At 36.6% G+C, this 16,294-nt stretch overlaps 1 protein-coding gene and 1 long non-coding RNA gene across 2 annotated transcripts; one reads left to right on the top strand and one right to left on the bottom strand.

Moving 5' to 3' along the window:
• Positions 1–4,097: 4,097 nt before the first annotated feature.
• Positions 4,098–10,898, top strand: LOC147515733 (TOM1-like protein 9). Its single transcript, XM_086588562.1, has 9 exons — positions 4,098–4,239; positions 5,375–5,473; positions 5,609–5,722; positions 6,284–6,444; positions 7,420–7,501; positions 7,887–7,972; positions 8,755–8,934; positions 9,500–9,987; positions 10,095–10,898. The coding sequence occupies exons 2-9, from the start codon at positions 5,417–5,419 to the stop codon at positions 10,679–10,681; spliced, it is 1,755 nt and encodes a 584-aa protein (XP_086444688.1). The 5' UTR covers positions 4,098–4,239; positions 5,375–5,416; the 3' UTR covers positions 10,682–10,898.
• A 2,258-nt stretch (positions 10,899–13,156) lies between these two features.
• LOC147515732 (uncharacterized) lies at positions 13,157–15,455 on the bottom strand. Its single transcript, XR_015210788.1, has 3 exons — positions 15,004–15,455; positions 14,813–14,937; positions 13,157–13,549 (listed from the first exon to the last, which is right to left on the bottom strand). It is a non-coding gene; the product is annotated as an uncharacterized LOC147515732 (long non-coding RNA).
• Positions 15,456–16,294: the final 839 nt, after the last annotated feature.

The following is a 16,294-nucleotide window of genomic DNA, read 5'->3' as shown; positions in this document are numbered from 1 at the left end:
AATTTCTTTTGCTCCATGCAACCTCGAGTAGCCAGCAATCAAAGAATTAAAAGGCAAAAGTTTTGGGGTTGTGGAACTTGGATTGAGAAGCATGATTTTTTTGGCTTCTTCTTGGCGGTGTGTTGGGAGATTTGGGGTGGAACCCTAGCAAGCTACCATGCACCGCTATAGCCCAACCACCCATATTGTCGGAGAATTATGTATTTTAGAGTTTGGGGTTAGATTCGGGAACAAAAAAAAAGTCTCTCCCTATTTGATCGTAATTAGTTTTGCCCACGTGGACACTCTCAAAACTCTCCCTCAATTGATGAGGGGAGAGTTATAATATATATATACAGACAACTTAATTCCCTAATATGTTATACATAAAACAATTTGTGCCTTAGATGTTGCAGCATCTCGATTGATTTCCACCTTTTATTCCCGTTGCATTCGTTACTTGCCAGTTATAAGTTTGGGGCAACTGCTTCTGATATGCATTGCATGCTCTCTATGATCGAACCTTTGTTTGTGAGGTATGCATCCTTTAATGACATACAATAAGTGCTACTAACTGAACTGTGCGGGAACTGTTTTTCTTCCCCTTCTTTTTTTTATCGCTCCATCCACTAACTGTTTTTTATTGTAACATCAATTTCCACTGATCAGTCGTGTTTTCACATTTGTATTAATTATTAATAAGTATGTGTGTTATTTCTCTGATTTTTGGTGATTATGAGTGTAATGATATTTGGACGGGCATTTAGGCAATGTAAATATAACATACTTTGTTTAATGATGCACCCATTCTTTGTATCTTATTACGTTTGTTAGAATCTCTATCTGTTTCAGTATGATAATTATTAGTAATATATAGAATTACTTTATTGCATTAAACAAACTGATTTTCGTTTGTTTGCTCACCTAGAAAACAAATAGAACACTTAAAGTGGGAGTTGCCATTGGAACTACTGATACCTCCATGGATGAATGGATGCAGGTATAAAATTTTGTACATATGCTTTGTAAAAATGAGTTTTGAAAGCAACAAAATTTAATATCCTCAGCTTGCAATGTAAATACTGATAATCTTCTTCTTCATAACAATCAGAAGGCCGTATATGCCTATGCTCTAGCAGCGTCGAACAAGCTGAAAAAAAAAAAGTAGTGAGTTTCTCTGTGCTTTTAGCTTAGAGGACCTATAGAGAATAACCATTAGGAAAAATATGGGAGCTCAACATAGATGCAGGCACTTAGTTGTTCTTACGAAAGTTCTACATGGGGGGTTTGTCAATTGGAGATCTTTTGCTCCGAATGAAATTCAAGAGAAATGTGAACATTTTGTGATAGAGAATTAGAAAGACTCAATGCAAAAAATTATAGCTTATGTTTACTGTCTAGAATTTGGAAATGCATAAATCAAATCAAATTTGAGAATAAGTCACCAAAGCTTACAAGCCTATTACGGATCATCCTCCATCATCTACTACTGCATTTTGTCTCAAGTGAGTATTCTATTGAATTTGGCATTAATGAGCAATCACTATATAGTAATTGGTCTCCATTAATATATTTTGATGGGGCTTAACGGAGTAGCGGCAAGTCAGCAACCTTATGTAAAAGACATGATGGACGACTTATAGGTGTAGTTTATAGCAGGTTCAAGTGCCATAATGCTATGTAAGCAGAGTTTAAGGGAGGACAATTAGCAAAAAAATTGCAGACAACCAACACAGTGGTAATATGTGACAACCAAAAGCTCATGAAGGCATTTGTAGTAAGGGATAACGGCCTGACATAGAGATTAAAAAACTATTGTAATAGTATTCAAGAAGTTTTTGAAGAGTATTTTTCAAGTGATTTTACAGTCGGTTTTAAGTTTTTTTAAATTCCAAGTAAACATAATTATAACACTCATGGTATAGCTAAATTGGTAGTACAACCCAAGTTTTAAAGTATCAATGCAAAGTTTGTTATTTCACATCATCTGCTTTGTTAAAAACCTTTCCTTGCGTGCATAATGCTAGTATTACATAAAGTTTATAGGGCCGGTTCTCTAGAGTATGCGCATGCATATGGGGATCGTGCTTCTACAAATGGCAGCATGTATAGATGTGATTTTTATATTACATTTATCGAACTTTAATCGGGTAAAACAAACTCTCTAGATGTGTGTAAAGGACATCATGTCTCTCAAGCACGTGACACGCACACAATCCGCATAAAACGACTCCGCCAACTCAACTCGACTCCAAACATACGAGCATTCACCCACTCATCAAGATCAGTTCAGCATCAACGACTTATCACTCGACTTCATCTCGTGACATCTAAGGAACAAAATATCGCCGATATATCTGATATATCGCCGATATATATCATTTTTTTTGTACACCGACATCGATATATATCCACCGAATATTGAAATCTTTTTTCCGATATATATTAGAATTTCCGATATAACGAGATATATCGACCGATATATACGATATAAATTGTTGACTTTGACCGATATTGTTTACTTTGACCAAATATTATTGACTTTGATCGATATATTGTGGATATTTCTGATATAATAGACGATATTTTTTATATAATCGACGATATTTTCGATATATCGACATACAAAACAAAATTTTGACTGGTCACAAAAAAGCTAGATATATTCGATATTTTTGATATATCCAATATATATCAGTTTTTGGGTACACCGATATATTCACCGAATTCGATATTTTGATCCTTGGTGACATCATCACCTGCCACCATCATCATTGTTATTAGTAGCATAAGGCATTTACCCACTGCAACACTCAAATCATTGCCATCATCACTTCCTTAACTACATTTTTTCTATACCAGCTCAAACAAGATAATACCTGGAATCACCGCACGTGCATCTTGTGAGGACGTGTCGCTCATCCTAGTAGCACACATGTCTATATCACCACACGTGTCCTTGTGCGCCTCGCGCCTCAACAAAAATTGAATCGAGTGTAAATGTGTCACATATATAAAAAATTGTAAAATAAAAATGAAAAAACTATAAAAGTTGATAAGGCGCACGCCTTGTGCGCCTCACGCCTCAACAAAAGGCGTAAAAAGGCACAAAAAACACACGCCTTATGTTACCTCCCGTGCCTTGGTCAAGGCGAGACACTAAAATCGTCTTTTCGCTTTAGGCGCCTTTTAAGCGGCGATGCCTCTTTGTGCCTTGACTACACTGGTCCTACCAACTACTTGCTCACAACACCTATAAAAGCCGACTCTGAAACTACATTGGTTTGATTCCTGTCTCATCCTAAAGTGGTGGATACGTAGGCATATATCTTTTTTCTCATGAAGAGTAGCTATTACTACCTACCAAAATACTTCGCTTTCTTCACTAAAACTAGATTAGAGCTAAATTATAAACTTTTGGTGTAATGTCCTATTAATCTTATAGGATAAAAATAGACATTTAAAATGTGTGTTGATGTTTGTACAATAGCAAATTTTGTTAACTACTCTATTATAGCCTAATACAATACCAAGATGCAAACAAAACCTTATTAATAAAATGTCTAAGGTCAGCTAAGCGATTCTAAAATTTATCGACAAACTATATAATATTTAATTATGGATGTATGAAAAAAAAAAAAAAGGTCAAAAGCCTTCCTAATGAAAATCAGCCATTTTTGGGAGGCATGATTTATGGTTAAGCTTCAAAATTCGATATATACTACTTGCCGCGAGATGATTGAAGTAATTAAAATAATCGCATGACGGCACAAAAATAAATAATAAATCCTGATGTTTACAGTACATACCAAACAAATTTGAACATAATAACAAGCATTTATATTTTTTAGGAGGGATGGGATGGTCCACAAGTAGGCGCTAAAAGTATAAAGACGATGTCTTGACTTCCAACACATCCTTTTTATTATACCATACTCTAAGGACCATATTATTTGCATGAAATGAATTCCACGTGGAATGATTTTGTTGGTCGTGTAGTTTACCTACGGGTGTAACGAAGAAAAAGGAAGGAAAGAGATTTTATAGTTTGTCTGTTTGAACAAAAACCTATGATGACCGAAAGAGATAATAGACAAGTTTAGTTGATCATTCATATTTTTTATTCTTTATCAAAACTTTTTTCTTAACGACGGGCGATATGGTGAATGCGTTGGTGGAAAGAGCGACAAGTGATATGTTGATCGGTCCTGATTGGGCTATGAACCTTGAGATCTGTGATATTCTTAATAACGATCCTGGGTACGTTTTTTTTATGATTACTAACGCTAATTTTTTGTATAAATATTTAGTTTAGATATTAATTAGAGAATAATTTAACTAGGAGGACTTAGGGAAGTGTTAGTATAAATATCTATTTTTTTATTTCTCTGGGTATTTTTCTTTTAATGATGCAATAATTGTATATTTGCAAACATCTTGTCAAGGTTTAGAAAATTGATTCTCTTAAGTTTAAAGAAGCTAATTATGTTGAAGCTCCTAATGACTATATTCTTAGGGATGGTAAGTAAAATTTCTATGATCGAATGATACAGGCAGGGTTTGCCTTAGTCCCATAACTTATCTGAAGAAAAAGTGAAGCTAATTTTATATGGATATTGGAAAGTTTTACTTTAAGCCTGGCAGCTTCTCACATTTTTTTGTCAAATCGTATATTGTATCATATATTGTTTTCCATTTTTTGCATATCGTATCATGTATCATAAGATACGGTATTCTTAAAATTAATTATAAAAATATGTATATATGAGTTATTTGAGTATATATATATGCAATAAATTTATACTTTGCAGGAAAGGGTATTAAGGATTGAAGAGTGAAGACTCATGGTTATAGTTTTATGTGTATGTAAGTTTTGTACAAAAATAGTCTTATCACACACAATACTGCTAGTGTATGGTACAAAATGTCACCATTTTCAACCACTAGGCCCAAATTAGTATTAGACGTAAAGAGATAGGCTAGCTGTTAGATGAGTAAGCTAGTTGTTGCTTTTGCATTACAATTGTTGTTTATCATATCCTAAAACCTTAGATGGCTTTCTAAGGCTTAAAAAGGAGAAGAAAAAACTAAATAAATCTTAAAAACCCGTTAATTTTTTTAATATTTCATGTGTTTGAAAGCGTATTGCTTGATACGGAATGTATTGTGTATCGTATCGTATCGCACGATACACTCCCTGTATCGTGCGATACATAAAACTTTCGATACACTAGTGTATAACAATAAACACTATGCTCATTATTATTTTTTTTTTCATTTTTTCCTTGTATGAGTCCTCATGTCATTGTCTGATTTTCTGTACATTGTCTGATTTTTTGTACATTGTCATCTATAGCTAATGTAATTGTACCTGTTTTCTGGTTGCGAATTTCAGCTATTAGAGACAGTAATAAAAAACTGCGGAGATATTGTGCATATGCATGTTGCTGAGAGAGATATTCTTCATGAGATGGTGAAAATATTGAAGAAAAAGGTTAGAATAGTTTGTGTTTTTCTTTTCTTCTGGACTCGTGTTTGGATTTTTCTTTTTGCCAACGTACCCCTCTCATCATACTTTTTTCCTTGGAAAATTAGTTGCTGTCATATCTCACTTTCTACGTTCTTGCAGCCTGATTTCCATGTTAAGGAGAAGATATTAACTCTAATAGATACTTGGCAAGAAGCGTTTGGAGGACCAAGGGCAAGATATCCACAATACTATGCTGCATACCAAGAGTTGTTGGTAGGTTTGGGATCTAATGCTTAAATATTTTTTTCCTTTTAGCGAAGAAGTTTAACAGAGTGTGAGAACATAAGTTCTCTGTGCTGAATGCCCATGCTCCTAATTAAAAGAAAAGTAGGTAAATGTTGAGATTGAAATTCCTTTTCTAGCTTGCCTCATTCAAGTGATACTGTGATAGTGATGTAATAGGCGTATCTAGTGGGCATTTTTCTTTATTTCCCTTTTTCTTTTTCTTTTTAATGAGTGATGTCGGCCCAATGAATAAAGGCCAACTAGAATATTTTAGGGTTAAGGAGGCAAGGTTATTATAAATAGAATAGTGGCCTCCGTATTCGAGGGTTTTTAGGTTATGGTTTGGAGAGAATGTGTATTAAAATTTTTATTTATTATTATTATTTTTTTGAGTGTTTATTTGGGTTGAAACCATAGTTATTGAGGTGATTGATCTATTGTTCCGCTGTATAAATCACATCAGATAGTAATAAGAAGCTGCTATTTGACAGTGAATATTCTGTTTTTTTCCTTTTAAACATTGTCTAAGAGAATACTTGTTGTTGTCAGCGTGCTGGAGCAGTATTTCCTCAGAGGCCTGAGAGATCTGCACCTGTATTTACTCCTCCACAAACACAGCCACTGACATCCTATCCACAAAATCTGCGTACCTCTGATCATCCACAAGTGCCAATTGCATCTTCGGATGAATCTGATTATCCATCTTTGAGGTATAGCTTAAGCAACTTTTGGATTGTCTCAACGCAAAAAGTGGAAAGTTACAATTTTATGGTCTATACAGCTCATTTATATTTCTGCGAGACTGCTATGCCCAAGATCTTATATGTTTTTGTATTCTTTGGATAGATAAGTCACAAACTTGGATGACTGTAGCTTATACTGGATTTATCAAATCAGAGTCAATGTTCCCCTCTCCTTATCTAGCATAGATTGGACCAATTCTCAGATGCCTTGCCAAAATGTTGAAAGCTTATTGTAACCTAGCTACCCTTCAGACTCCGAACGGACACTTTATTTTAGCATGAATCTAGTTAGGTTTATTTGGAAGTGCATAGTTCCCTCTTTTGAGGTGGTGTTCTGGGATGGGGGTTGAAGAGTAATGACATTTCTGTCATAGAATTTTATTGATTGTGTTATCTGAATCTTTCAAGTGATTTCATTGGCTTTCTTGGGAGGCTAAACCGGACTAGAACGATGAAATAAAGAATGAGAAAAAGGAGGCTCTATTTTCTATAACATGAACAAAGGAAACCTCTAAATTATCAGATTCAATGGTGTGAGATCGTTTGTTATCTTTTTAGCATTTTGGTGAGATAGTATCCTTACAAAAAACTGTATATCATAATTATTTTCACAAAGTAGCTTAAATCTAAAAATGATCTTAGTCATGGTTTTTGCTGCCCTTGTGAAATCCATTTGAATAATCATCAGTGTCTATTGTGGTTGCTAAGATCTACATTGTTTTATCAATATGAGTTTTGGAGATTTAATTTGCGTGCTTTTGTACAATTGGAAATGAGAAAAATTGTCTAAACTACGTGATGAAGAATATAGACCTGGTTTCTTAAAACTTCATCTGATCACACGTCACTTTTATATGCATTTAATTACTGTTTCTTTGTATTAGGCTTTTATCCAATTAAGTGTGCCCATATTCCGTAATTTTAACAATATGTTCGTTTCAGCCTGACAGAAATTCAGAATGCTTGTGGTATTATGGATGTTCTTGCAGAAATGCTAAATGCTTTAGCTCCTGGGAACAAAGAGGTGGGTTAGCCCCCTTTTTCTTTTTCTTTTTTGTTGGGGGGGGGGGGCGGTAAAGATGTTAATTGGCAAGTTGTTAATGGGTTGAACAGGTTCCTGGCTTTAAAAAAAGGTACAATCTTATCTAAACAATCGTATGACTATTTGTCGAAAATCTTTATACTAGGGTTGAGTCGAGGACATTTGTCGATTCACTTCCAAGTTATATTTAGACAATAGGTTTGAACATTTTGTGCAGAGCTAACATATTTTTAATACTCCTGATTTTATTTTTAAAGAAAGAATTGTTTAGTACTTTGTTGTGAAATATTTAATGAAGCTGCCAATGAAGCTTGTCTTCCGAATAAAAGTATTATTGAGCTGAGTAATTTCAGTCTTGGATACACAGGGGCTAAAGCAGGAGGTAATTGTGGATCTGGTTGAGCAGTGTCGCATGTACAAGCAGAGAGTGGTACATCTTGTTAACAAAACAACGTAAGGCCTTCATTCCCTACTTGAAGTCTTTAACCACTATCAAAATTGATGAAATGAATAGAAAAGGAAACTGCAGTTTTGGGTTTCAAATGTTTATGATGAATAGAAAATATTTCTGAAATACGGGGAGGGGATGCAAAGTGGTACATATTAGTGTTTGAGTGACTCGTTCAAATACCAAATATGCGGACTGGGTTCTACAAAAGATTAGTAAAATGACAAAAACTTGTATGAATGTTTAATTTACACTTAGAGCAATTCAACCGACTGTTGTAGTGTAAAGATAATTCTTAAAGTGATGAACTTCATTTTGTGAGTGCTTGCATTTTGGGGTGTCTGCAGAGTGGTGGTGATGGTAGAGGCTGTCTCTGGTAGTGGGGGTGGTTGTATATAGCTAGATTGTTGTATTATTTCTTTTCTTTTTTCTTTTTGGTAAGCCTGTTTTAAATGAGATCAGTAAGTCATTGATGCTGGTGAGGTTTGAACCCAAGACCTCTGCTATCATCACCCAAAAGGTTTTTTCTTTTTCTTTTTATTTATATATTGTATGTAGGGGTCCAAATTAGTTAGCTCGGGGCAGGCTATCTAAATTGGATATTTACTTGTTCTCAATATTAATACATTTTACTCTTGAAAACAAAAAGTGTGAGTGTTTTCAGCATTCCTTTTCCCATTTCATCCTTTAAAATATGGCATGATAGTTGTGTCGTGCGATTTGAGAGATACCATACGTTTTGTCCCATCTGACTAAATTCTTTACATTTTTCTCTTTACTTTTTCAGGGATGAATCTCTTCTTTGCCAAGGGTTAGCATTGAATGATGACTTGCAGCATGTACTGGCCAAGCAAGCCATTTCTTCAGGGACTTTGGTCCCTCTGGAGAAACCTAAAACTCAGGCACTAGTTGATTTCGGCGACACTGTTAGCACAGCTAGAGAAAACGGTATTCAACAAAATGGCAGGTATAGATTATCTTCCATGCTAAGTATCTCCCTCAATATTGCTTTTACTCCATATGTATCATGCATAATTTGATCAACTGTTGAGCCATAGGTTGTGATTGTAAGTTTATTTCTAGATTATCTTCGTGCATGCTTACTTATCAACAACAACAAAACAAATAGATACATGAAAAAAGATAAAAAGTCCTTGATGTATGCTTCTTTCGGAGTTTGGCCTATTGGCTCTGGATACCAAGTTCTAGTTTATGAAGCTCTTGGGAGCCGGTGTTACATATAAACCTTGTAAGGGTGTTTTTCTCCCCATGTTTTTGGATGATTAGTTCAGCTTTCCCAAGTACTTATTTTATTCTCTTGGATTTCATTTACTACGTGGACTAACTCTTTGTTGGGACCAAGTTGTAATGCCCCTCCCCGACCTCTGATTTCCTCTCATGTGGATCTGACTTTAAATCATCTCTGAAACATTTCAATCTAGTATATAGTGGTTCCACCTGTTGCGATTCTTGATACCCACCTTTATTCTCAATTTCCTTTTTATAAAATGTAATTTCAATTTTATATGCAGGGCCAGTTTGAGCGCAGCAAGTCAACCTATTGATTTACTAGTTCCTATTGCCCCTTCAACAACTGGTCAGGCAACCACATCAAGTAGGGTTGACCCTAAAATAGACCTTCTTAGTGGCGATGATTATAATTCTCCAACAGCTGAGAATTCGCTAGCTCTTGTTCCTGTGGGTGATCCACAGCCACCCAGTCCCATGTCTCAGAATAATGCTCTTGTCCTGTCAGACATGTTTTATCAGAATAACAATTCCACAAATTCTTTCAATTCTCAATCAGTCAATTTAGGTGGACAAACATATTCTCCAACATCTGAGTTTCAGCATCAACATCCACTGCAGTCCACACAATTAGTGCTTTATTCAAATGGAAATACACCTAGAATGGGGACTGGTGACCACGAGCAATCACCATTTAGCCATGCAAACCATGTCAATCCTGCATGGAATGGACAGGCAGCTCAGGGCTTGAACCACCAGCAATCTATGTATGGTAAGCCTCTCTGGTGCTCTAAATCTCATCTATTTGTTTCAATATGTAACTGCACGAGACCGCCCACCTTAAGGCAATATCACTGTACATTTTGGGGTAATCAACAGGAACAGGCTCTCCAAGCAGCAATGGTGCCCTGCCGCCACCACCATGGGAGATTCAGGACAATAATCAGCAGGTGGGCATGAATCCTCAACCAATGCAGGTCACACAGGTAGTTCTTACACACTCCCAACCAGTCCAGAGTGGCACACATCCCCAACAATTGGGAAATAATGACCAAGTGGTGGGCATGTACATTCAGCCAATCACAAGTGGGCAGCTGGCTGCCTTGCAATATCAACAGCCAGTGCAGAGTAACCAGATGGTAGGAATGCATCCTCAACAAATACAGGGAGGCCAGATGATGTTTGCTCAGCCAACTTCAATGCAGCCTCATCTTATGCAGGGCAGCCAAATGGGTGGGTACGGTTATGGGTATGGTCAAAGGCCTGAAGCTCAGTTCCTCGAGCAGAGGATGACTGGTCTTTCGATGCAAGATAACAGTGCTTCAAGGAACTCTTCCTACCCTACAACTTCATATGTGTCACTTAATAAGCCGTCAAAGCCAGAGGACAAGCTGTTTGGAGACCTTGTCGACATGGCCAAGCTGAAGCCGAAGAACTCTGCGCCTGGTAGGACTGGAAGCATGTAATTATCACTGCTGTCTATTCTTTTTCTTGTTTCACTTTCTTTTTTCCTCTTAGATTTTCTTTTAGCTATCTTTTTTTTTTCTAAATATTTTAACTTATTTCTGATTTATATTTTCTTGTCTAGTGAACAAGATTGATGTACAGTCTTTGTAGAAAATATGAAAAGGGAATTAACAGACGAATGGCTTTATCAGTATAATAGATTAGATTTTATTGGATTGGATTTCGTGTTCAAGGCCTGAAATTTCCCTAATGCATTTAGTAAGGTTATGTTTCTTTTCGGGTCCTGTAGTTTTCAGTAAGTTTTCCCATATAAACAGGGAGTGGTCTCCGCAAATTTGCTAAGAATACAGTTTCTTGCTGGGTGGGTTCGGCTACCAAATTCCTTACCAAAGAGTTGTATCATGGGCAGTAAATGTTGTAAGGCACTAAGGCCAATTCTTCGGGAGAGCTGCATAACTCACGCTGGTAACAACGTGATAGATTAAGGGATAACACAGAGTGGTTCTTGATGGTCACTTATGTGTTCTTGATGGTCACTTATGTGTTATTTGGCGAGGATGACCTTGTGGCTTGTTATTGACTTATTGTGAACGGCATTCATGTTACTAGAAAACTTTCTTTCATACCCAAATACTCCCAGCAGTTGCAATGAACTCTGAAGTTTTTCGTTTCCTTCAGGTTTGCATGAAAATCATTAGGTGTTATGACTAATTTAGGACTTGCCGAACTTTAAACGCTGGTTCAAGTGACCAGGACTCTCTAGGTGTTAGGCTCAGAATTAACGAGGAATGCTACTTAGTTTCAGCTTCTAATTTGTTTCCCTGCCCTCCACTCTGCAACGAAGTGGTGCTTCACTAGGATTAATGGAAACAAGTGCTGGGACTCAATCAAAGGAAATTGTGTGAAGGCACACAATACGAAGGAATCAGGTGATGAGATAGTGCATTGCCAGATGACATTCTGTCTTCTATTCTCTCTTTTCGGACTTCCAAAGATGCTGTCAAGGAAAGGGTGTTATCTTTCTCTATTCACATCCAACCTCCACATTGATCTGTTTAACTTATTTGGAATGAAGTATGACTTGTTTGACATGGCTGAAATTAGAGATAGGTTATTGGATAATAAGTTTAAATTTGTAAGAGCAGTTGATCAGGTTTTGGAGCTCTGCACAAGTCCAAGAATGTACTCTTTCAAGTTCTGTTATTGCTCAAGGGACGAGTCTGCTTGTCGTACGGATAGGTGGATCCGTTTTGCAGTTCGAGCGCAGACTGAAACACTTGAGTTGGACTTTCCATGCATTCCCTCCGAGCTCTATAATTTTCCTTGCCAAGTTGCCATCTACTTTCTCCAGGCCAAGCATCTCAGTTACAGCATTTGTCCTTGCGATCATGCGTGCTGAAGCCTTCTCCTGATTTCTCGAAGGCTTTCAACTCTTTAGACACCCTTGGCTTGCAGAAGCTACCTGCTGATCAAAGTGCTTTCGATATCATCCTTTCTGGTTGTATTAACCTTAAACGGTTGAGACTTAAAAACTGTGAGCTACCCACGTATTTTCCCATTTGCAGGCGATTCCTCCATTTAAATTCATCGGCCAAAGAAAATGAGGCTTCTTCCTATTGAACCTAGAAGAGAAAGAGAGAGAAGAACAAAAAAATGAAATGGAGAAAGTAGAAACACTGAGGGAGCTTGTGGGGCTAACCGGCACTGCTTCGTCCTTCGATTGACACCTTTGGTTATTCTATTGTGCTCCTCAAAAATTGAAGAAAGTCATGGCAACAATATGACAACTGCTGGTTCTAAAGAGTTCTTATTTGCAAGGATAGGATTTGCTTTCAGAAAAAACTTGCAGCATAAGTCCACAACAATTCAGGCAAACCAAGTATACCATACAGCACAGAGTACTCCGTAGATGTTGAGTATAGATGAGTTGTATGTGCCTGTACATGCGCAACGAGAAAACAGGAAGAGGCCCGGTTTACTGGTTTCTTTCTAGAATTAGTTTTCTTTTTGGTCTTTGTTGATTTTATTTGTTGCTCAGAAGTAAGTTCTAGAGCCGTTTTACTCTCACACAATAGGAAGTAAGAACTGGTGAGGATAGAGAGTTACAGACACTTGACATGTTCTTATCTAATGGTTTTCGTAGACCACAAGGCAATCCATATCTATTACCAACACAAGTTACAAGGAAGATGGGTGGCATATGCCCCCGCCCCGCCCCCATTCACCAAGAAAACATTTGTACTTGCCAATAAGATCATAAGATGATTGTGCTACATTAATTAGATACTTTGAACTACTAAATACACATGATCTGTGCGCAGTATGCTGTGTGAATGCTGACGATATTGTTTACACAGCGACTACCAAATTCCATATGGCTACAGGCATACACACACTATGGAAACTATAGTCTAGACAAAAACTAGCCAGTATACAGGAGTCTGTATAACTCACTCTGGTTATGACGCAATAAGTTCAACGAAACAAGCGCATGTCTGCAACACTTTATTTTTTTTCAAGCGCATGTCTGCAACACTTAGGTGATCACTTTAACTCCATGGGTACAACGATATCATGCTCAAACCAAGCTTCGCCATTGAACTAACAATAGGTTCAATGACGCCCACAAACAATATTCTGAGAACAACTATTACTCAAGCAGTCAAGCACGGAGTTTTAAGAAATGAAATACACCCCTCAAAGACAGTTGATAAACATGGAAAGAGGAAAACGGTCCTTACACTATTTGAATTCTTTAAGTTTTCAAAAACTAAAAAAGAACGGGCAACATGCGTCCAAAATCATTGTCCCAACAGAAAGTTCTGCAAGCTCACGAATTGCAACCTGTCATAAAGGCATTGAGATCCCTGCAACATGAAAACGCAAGGATTAACCATACGCTCAATTGCTTAGATTAGAAAAAGAACACAAAAAAAAACATTAGTTGCACAGGAAAATAACTAAAGATGATATCATATGAGACACCAACTAGAAATAAAAATGACATACTGTATTTTGCCCTAGTGGCTATAACATTATACATTTAGACTCTAATTTTTTGGAAACTGGAAGTGATATATGCTAAACTATTGCTTTTCAGTAACCCCAGGAAAAAAAATATTGCCTTGGTTCAACAGAGTTTTCAATCTGTTTAGCCCTATTATGGTTTTGAGGTCTATCAAATACAAAGCCTTGTGTGCTTGTGCTTCCCTTAGTGCGTTGCTAAAGGGACTGCACTTTGTATATCGTGGGAAGACAAATCATAAATGGTAGCGGTGCCAACCAAATTGGAACATCACGTAGACACCTGATTAACCTCTCCTCATATGATGCTAACTTGTCATCATTAGCAGAATGGTTGCTTATTAAAACAAACAAACAAACAAACAAACAAAAAAAGGTAAAACATATCTTAATACAGCTATCCGAGAGACTTGTGCATTAATTATTATAACCTAAGTAGAAAAAAGTTATGACCTAAGTAACATCGACACTGGTACAAGTGTCACTGTGTCAGTGTCCAACTGTCCAACAAGGCATCCTATACAAGAATCGTCAAGGAACACAGGTGCCAATAAATAATTTCTTTTCAATACATTTGAAAGTTTAAAGGAAACTTTTGAAAGTCTGTTACACATTCTTGTTTGACCATCTGTCAAATTATATTCTTATCCTGGTCCCTGGACTCCATGAGACTAGAACAAAAATATCGAAACCTCACAGAGCAGACCCAATCGAGCCTACCTGATGCTTCTACATGGGCTTTGGATCACTGAAATGAAATTCCTGGAAAGTGATAAAATCGCCATGTTTGATAGAGGAAGGAAGAGGGTTTTTAGAAGAGAGGGGGCACGATGGCGATTAAAAAACAAATGATGTTGCTATCCTTAAAATAGCTCCAACAAAGGCAATCATCCTTACACTCTCCTAAAATGTTGGCGAATTGAAGAGTTTCATTCTTGTATTAACTGTAACTGGTTGTGATTATAACAGGGTTTTTCACTTTACAGGATTCTGGATTCCATGAGACAAACATAGGCAATGAGAATTGTTAGGCAAAGAGAGTTGTAGTTGTGAATAAGAAACAGTCTCAAAATGAAAAGAGAAATGGAGAGCAATAATATATATACCTTGAGGAATCATTCCCCAGCTCTGAGACTCACTGGAAAGGATGGAATTCAATCGAGCCAATGCAATTGCGCTGTGCAACGGCATCATCGTCACCAAACTCCTCCTCAACGACCCTGATGGTAATCTACAAAAAAAACACAATCACAACACTGAAGGTATAAAAAAAAAATAGTGAAAGGTGAGATGTAACCTTGAATTTGCAGAAATGGTGGATTTGAGAGGTGAAGATGAATTAGGGGCATTTTTGGAATGGATGAATTTGAGAGAGAGTGATGGAGAACGAGCTGACGATGATAATCTTGACAGTATTGTTCGTGCTGCACCAGACGACGACATGCTTCAGCTTCAGACTCGTTTTCTTTATTTTGGGGGTTTTAAGGTTTAAGCCTATTCTTGATATGTTGCCGATAAAATCTCGACAAGCTTAGAAGATATCGACAATTTATAGTGGAGAGACGTAAAAATGATAATTGTAAAATATGATTCTCAGATAAGAGCCTGAGTATAAAATATGATTCTCAGATAGACAAAAACAACCCTATCAAATTTATTTCTCAGGACCTTTATTTCTGATGACCGTATTTTCTGTCTTCAGTTACTTCTCCTTTTTGGACAATAGTCTATTTTCAATTTTCTCCTGTTGGTTTTATCTCTCTTTCTCTACTTGCTTTTTTCTTTGTATGATTTTGTTATAAATTGGCCAAGTAGTTATAGTTTTATAGGGATCATACTAGACAATTAGAGAATCTGAAAAACTTGATAAATCACATATCATATATGTATGATCATCCGTATTGAATTGTCTTCTCATAACATATATAATGAGTTGTTTCCACAAAGAGAGATTTCACAACAAAACCATGTGAATTTTAAGTTTTACCATCTCGAAAACCATTATAGGTTAGTTACCAAAAAAAAGAAAACCATTATAGGTTGAAAACAAAAAAATTACACAATAATTAATATTATGTTAGGGTGGTGATTTATACACTCCCCAAATTACTTACTAAGGGGCCATTTGTTTTTGCCTCTTATAAGACCTTGAGGTCTTATAACCTCTTATAAGATGTGGCCCAGTGATTTTGACATTTTTTTTTTTTTTGTTTTTTTTTTATAAAGAGGATTTTACTAGAAATGTCTTTATAAGACTCCCAATTCTATAAAGTACCAAAATTAGATCTACTTCAATTCTATAAGTCTTATAACTGAAAAATGACTCAAACACTCCCGGCCCATATACCCCTAGCCTCAAATTTCATTTATCTCTTTCTTCCATTTTCATTATCTTATTTTCCAAATAACTCCATTACCCTAACCACCACCGACTACCACCACCACCACCACCCACGCCACCACCACCACTACCACCACCATAATTACCTCCACCACCACTACCATCGAACTATTAAGACTATCACCACCACCACCATCTTGCTATTAAAACGATGACCACCACCACACACCACCGTCTTATTAAGACC

This window comes from Coptis chinensis, chromosome 2 (genome assembly GCF_015680905.1).
Source record: "Coptis chinensis isolate HL-2020 chromosome 2, ASM1568090v1, whole genome shotgun sequence".
Classification (NCBI taxonomy): domain Eukaryota; kingdom Viridiplantae; phylum Streptophyta; class Magnoliopsida; order Ranunculales; family Ranunculaceae; genus Coptis; species Coptis chinensis.
The sequence above is the reverse complement of the archived record's forward strand: the minus strand, read 5'-3'. Positions and strand labels throughout refer to the sequence as shown.

What these genes read in the sequence shown, in the direction of transcription:
- LOC147515733 (XM_086588562.1), top strand. Translation starts at nt 5,417, where the DNA reads ATGCATGTTGCTGAGAGAGATATTCTTCATGAGATGGTGAAAATATTG. An exon ending in CTGCATACCAAGAGTTGTTG is followed by an intron (nt 5,723 to 6,283) that starts GTAGGTTTGGGA and finishes TGTTGTTGTCAG; the next exon opens with CGTGCTGGAGCAGTATTTCC. An exon ending in GGTATTCAACAAAATGGCAG is followed by an intron (nt 8,935 to 9,499) that starts GTATAGATTATC and finishes TTTTATATGCAG; the next exon opens with GGCCAGTTTGAGCGCAGCAA.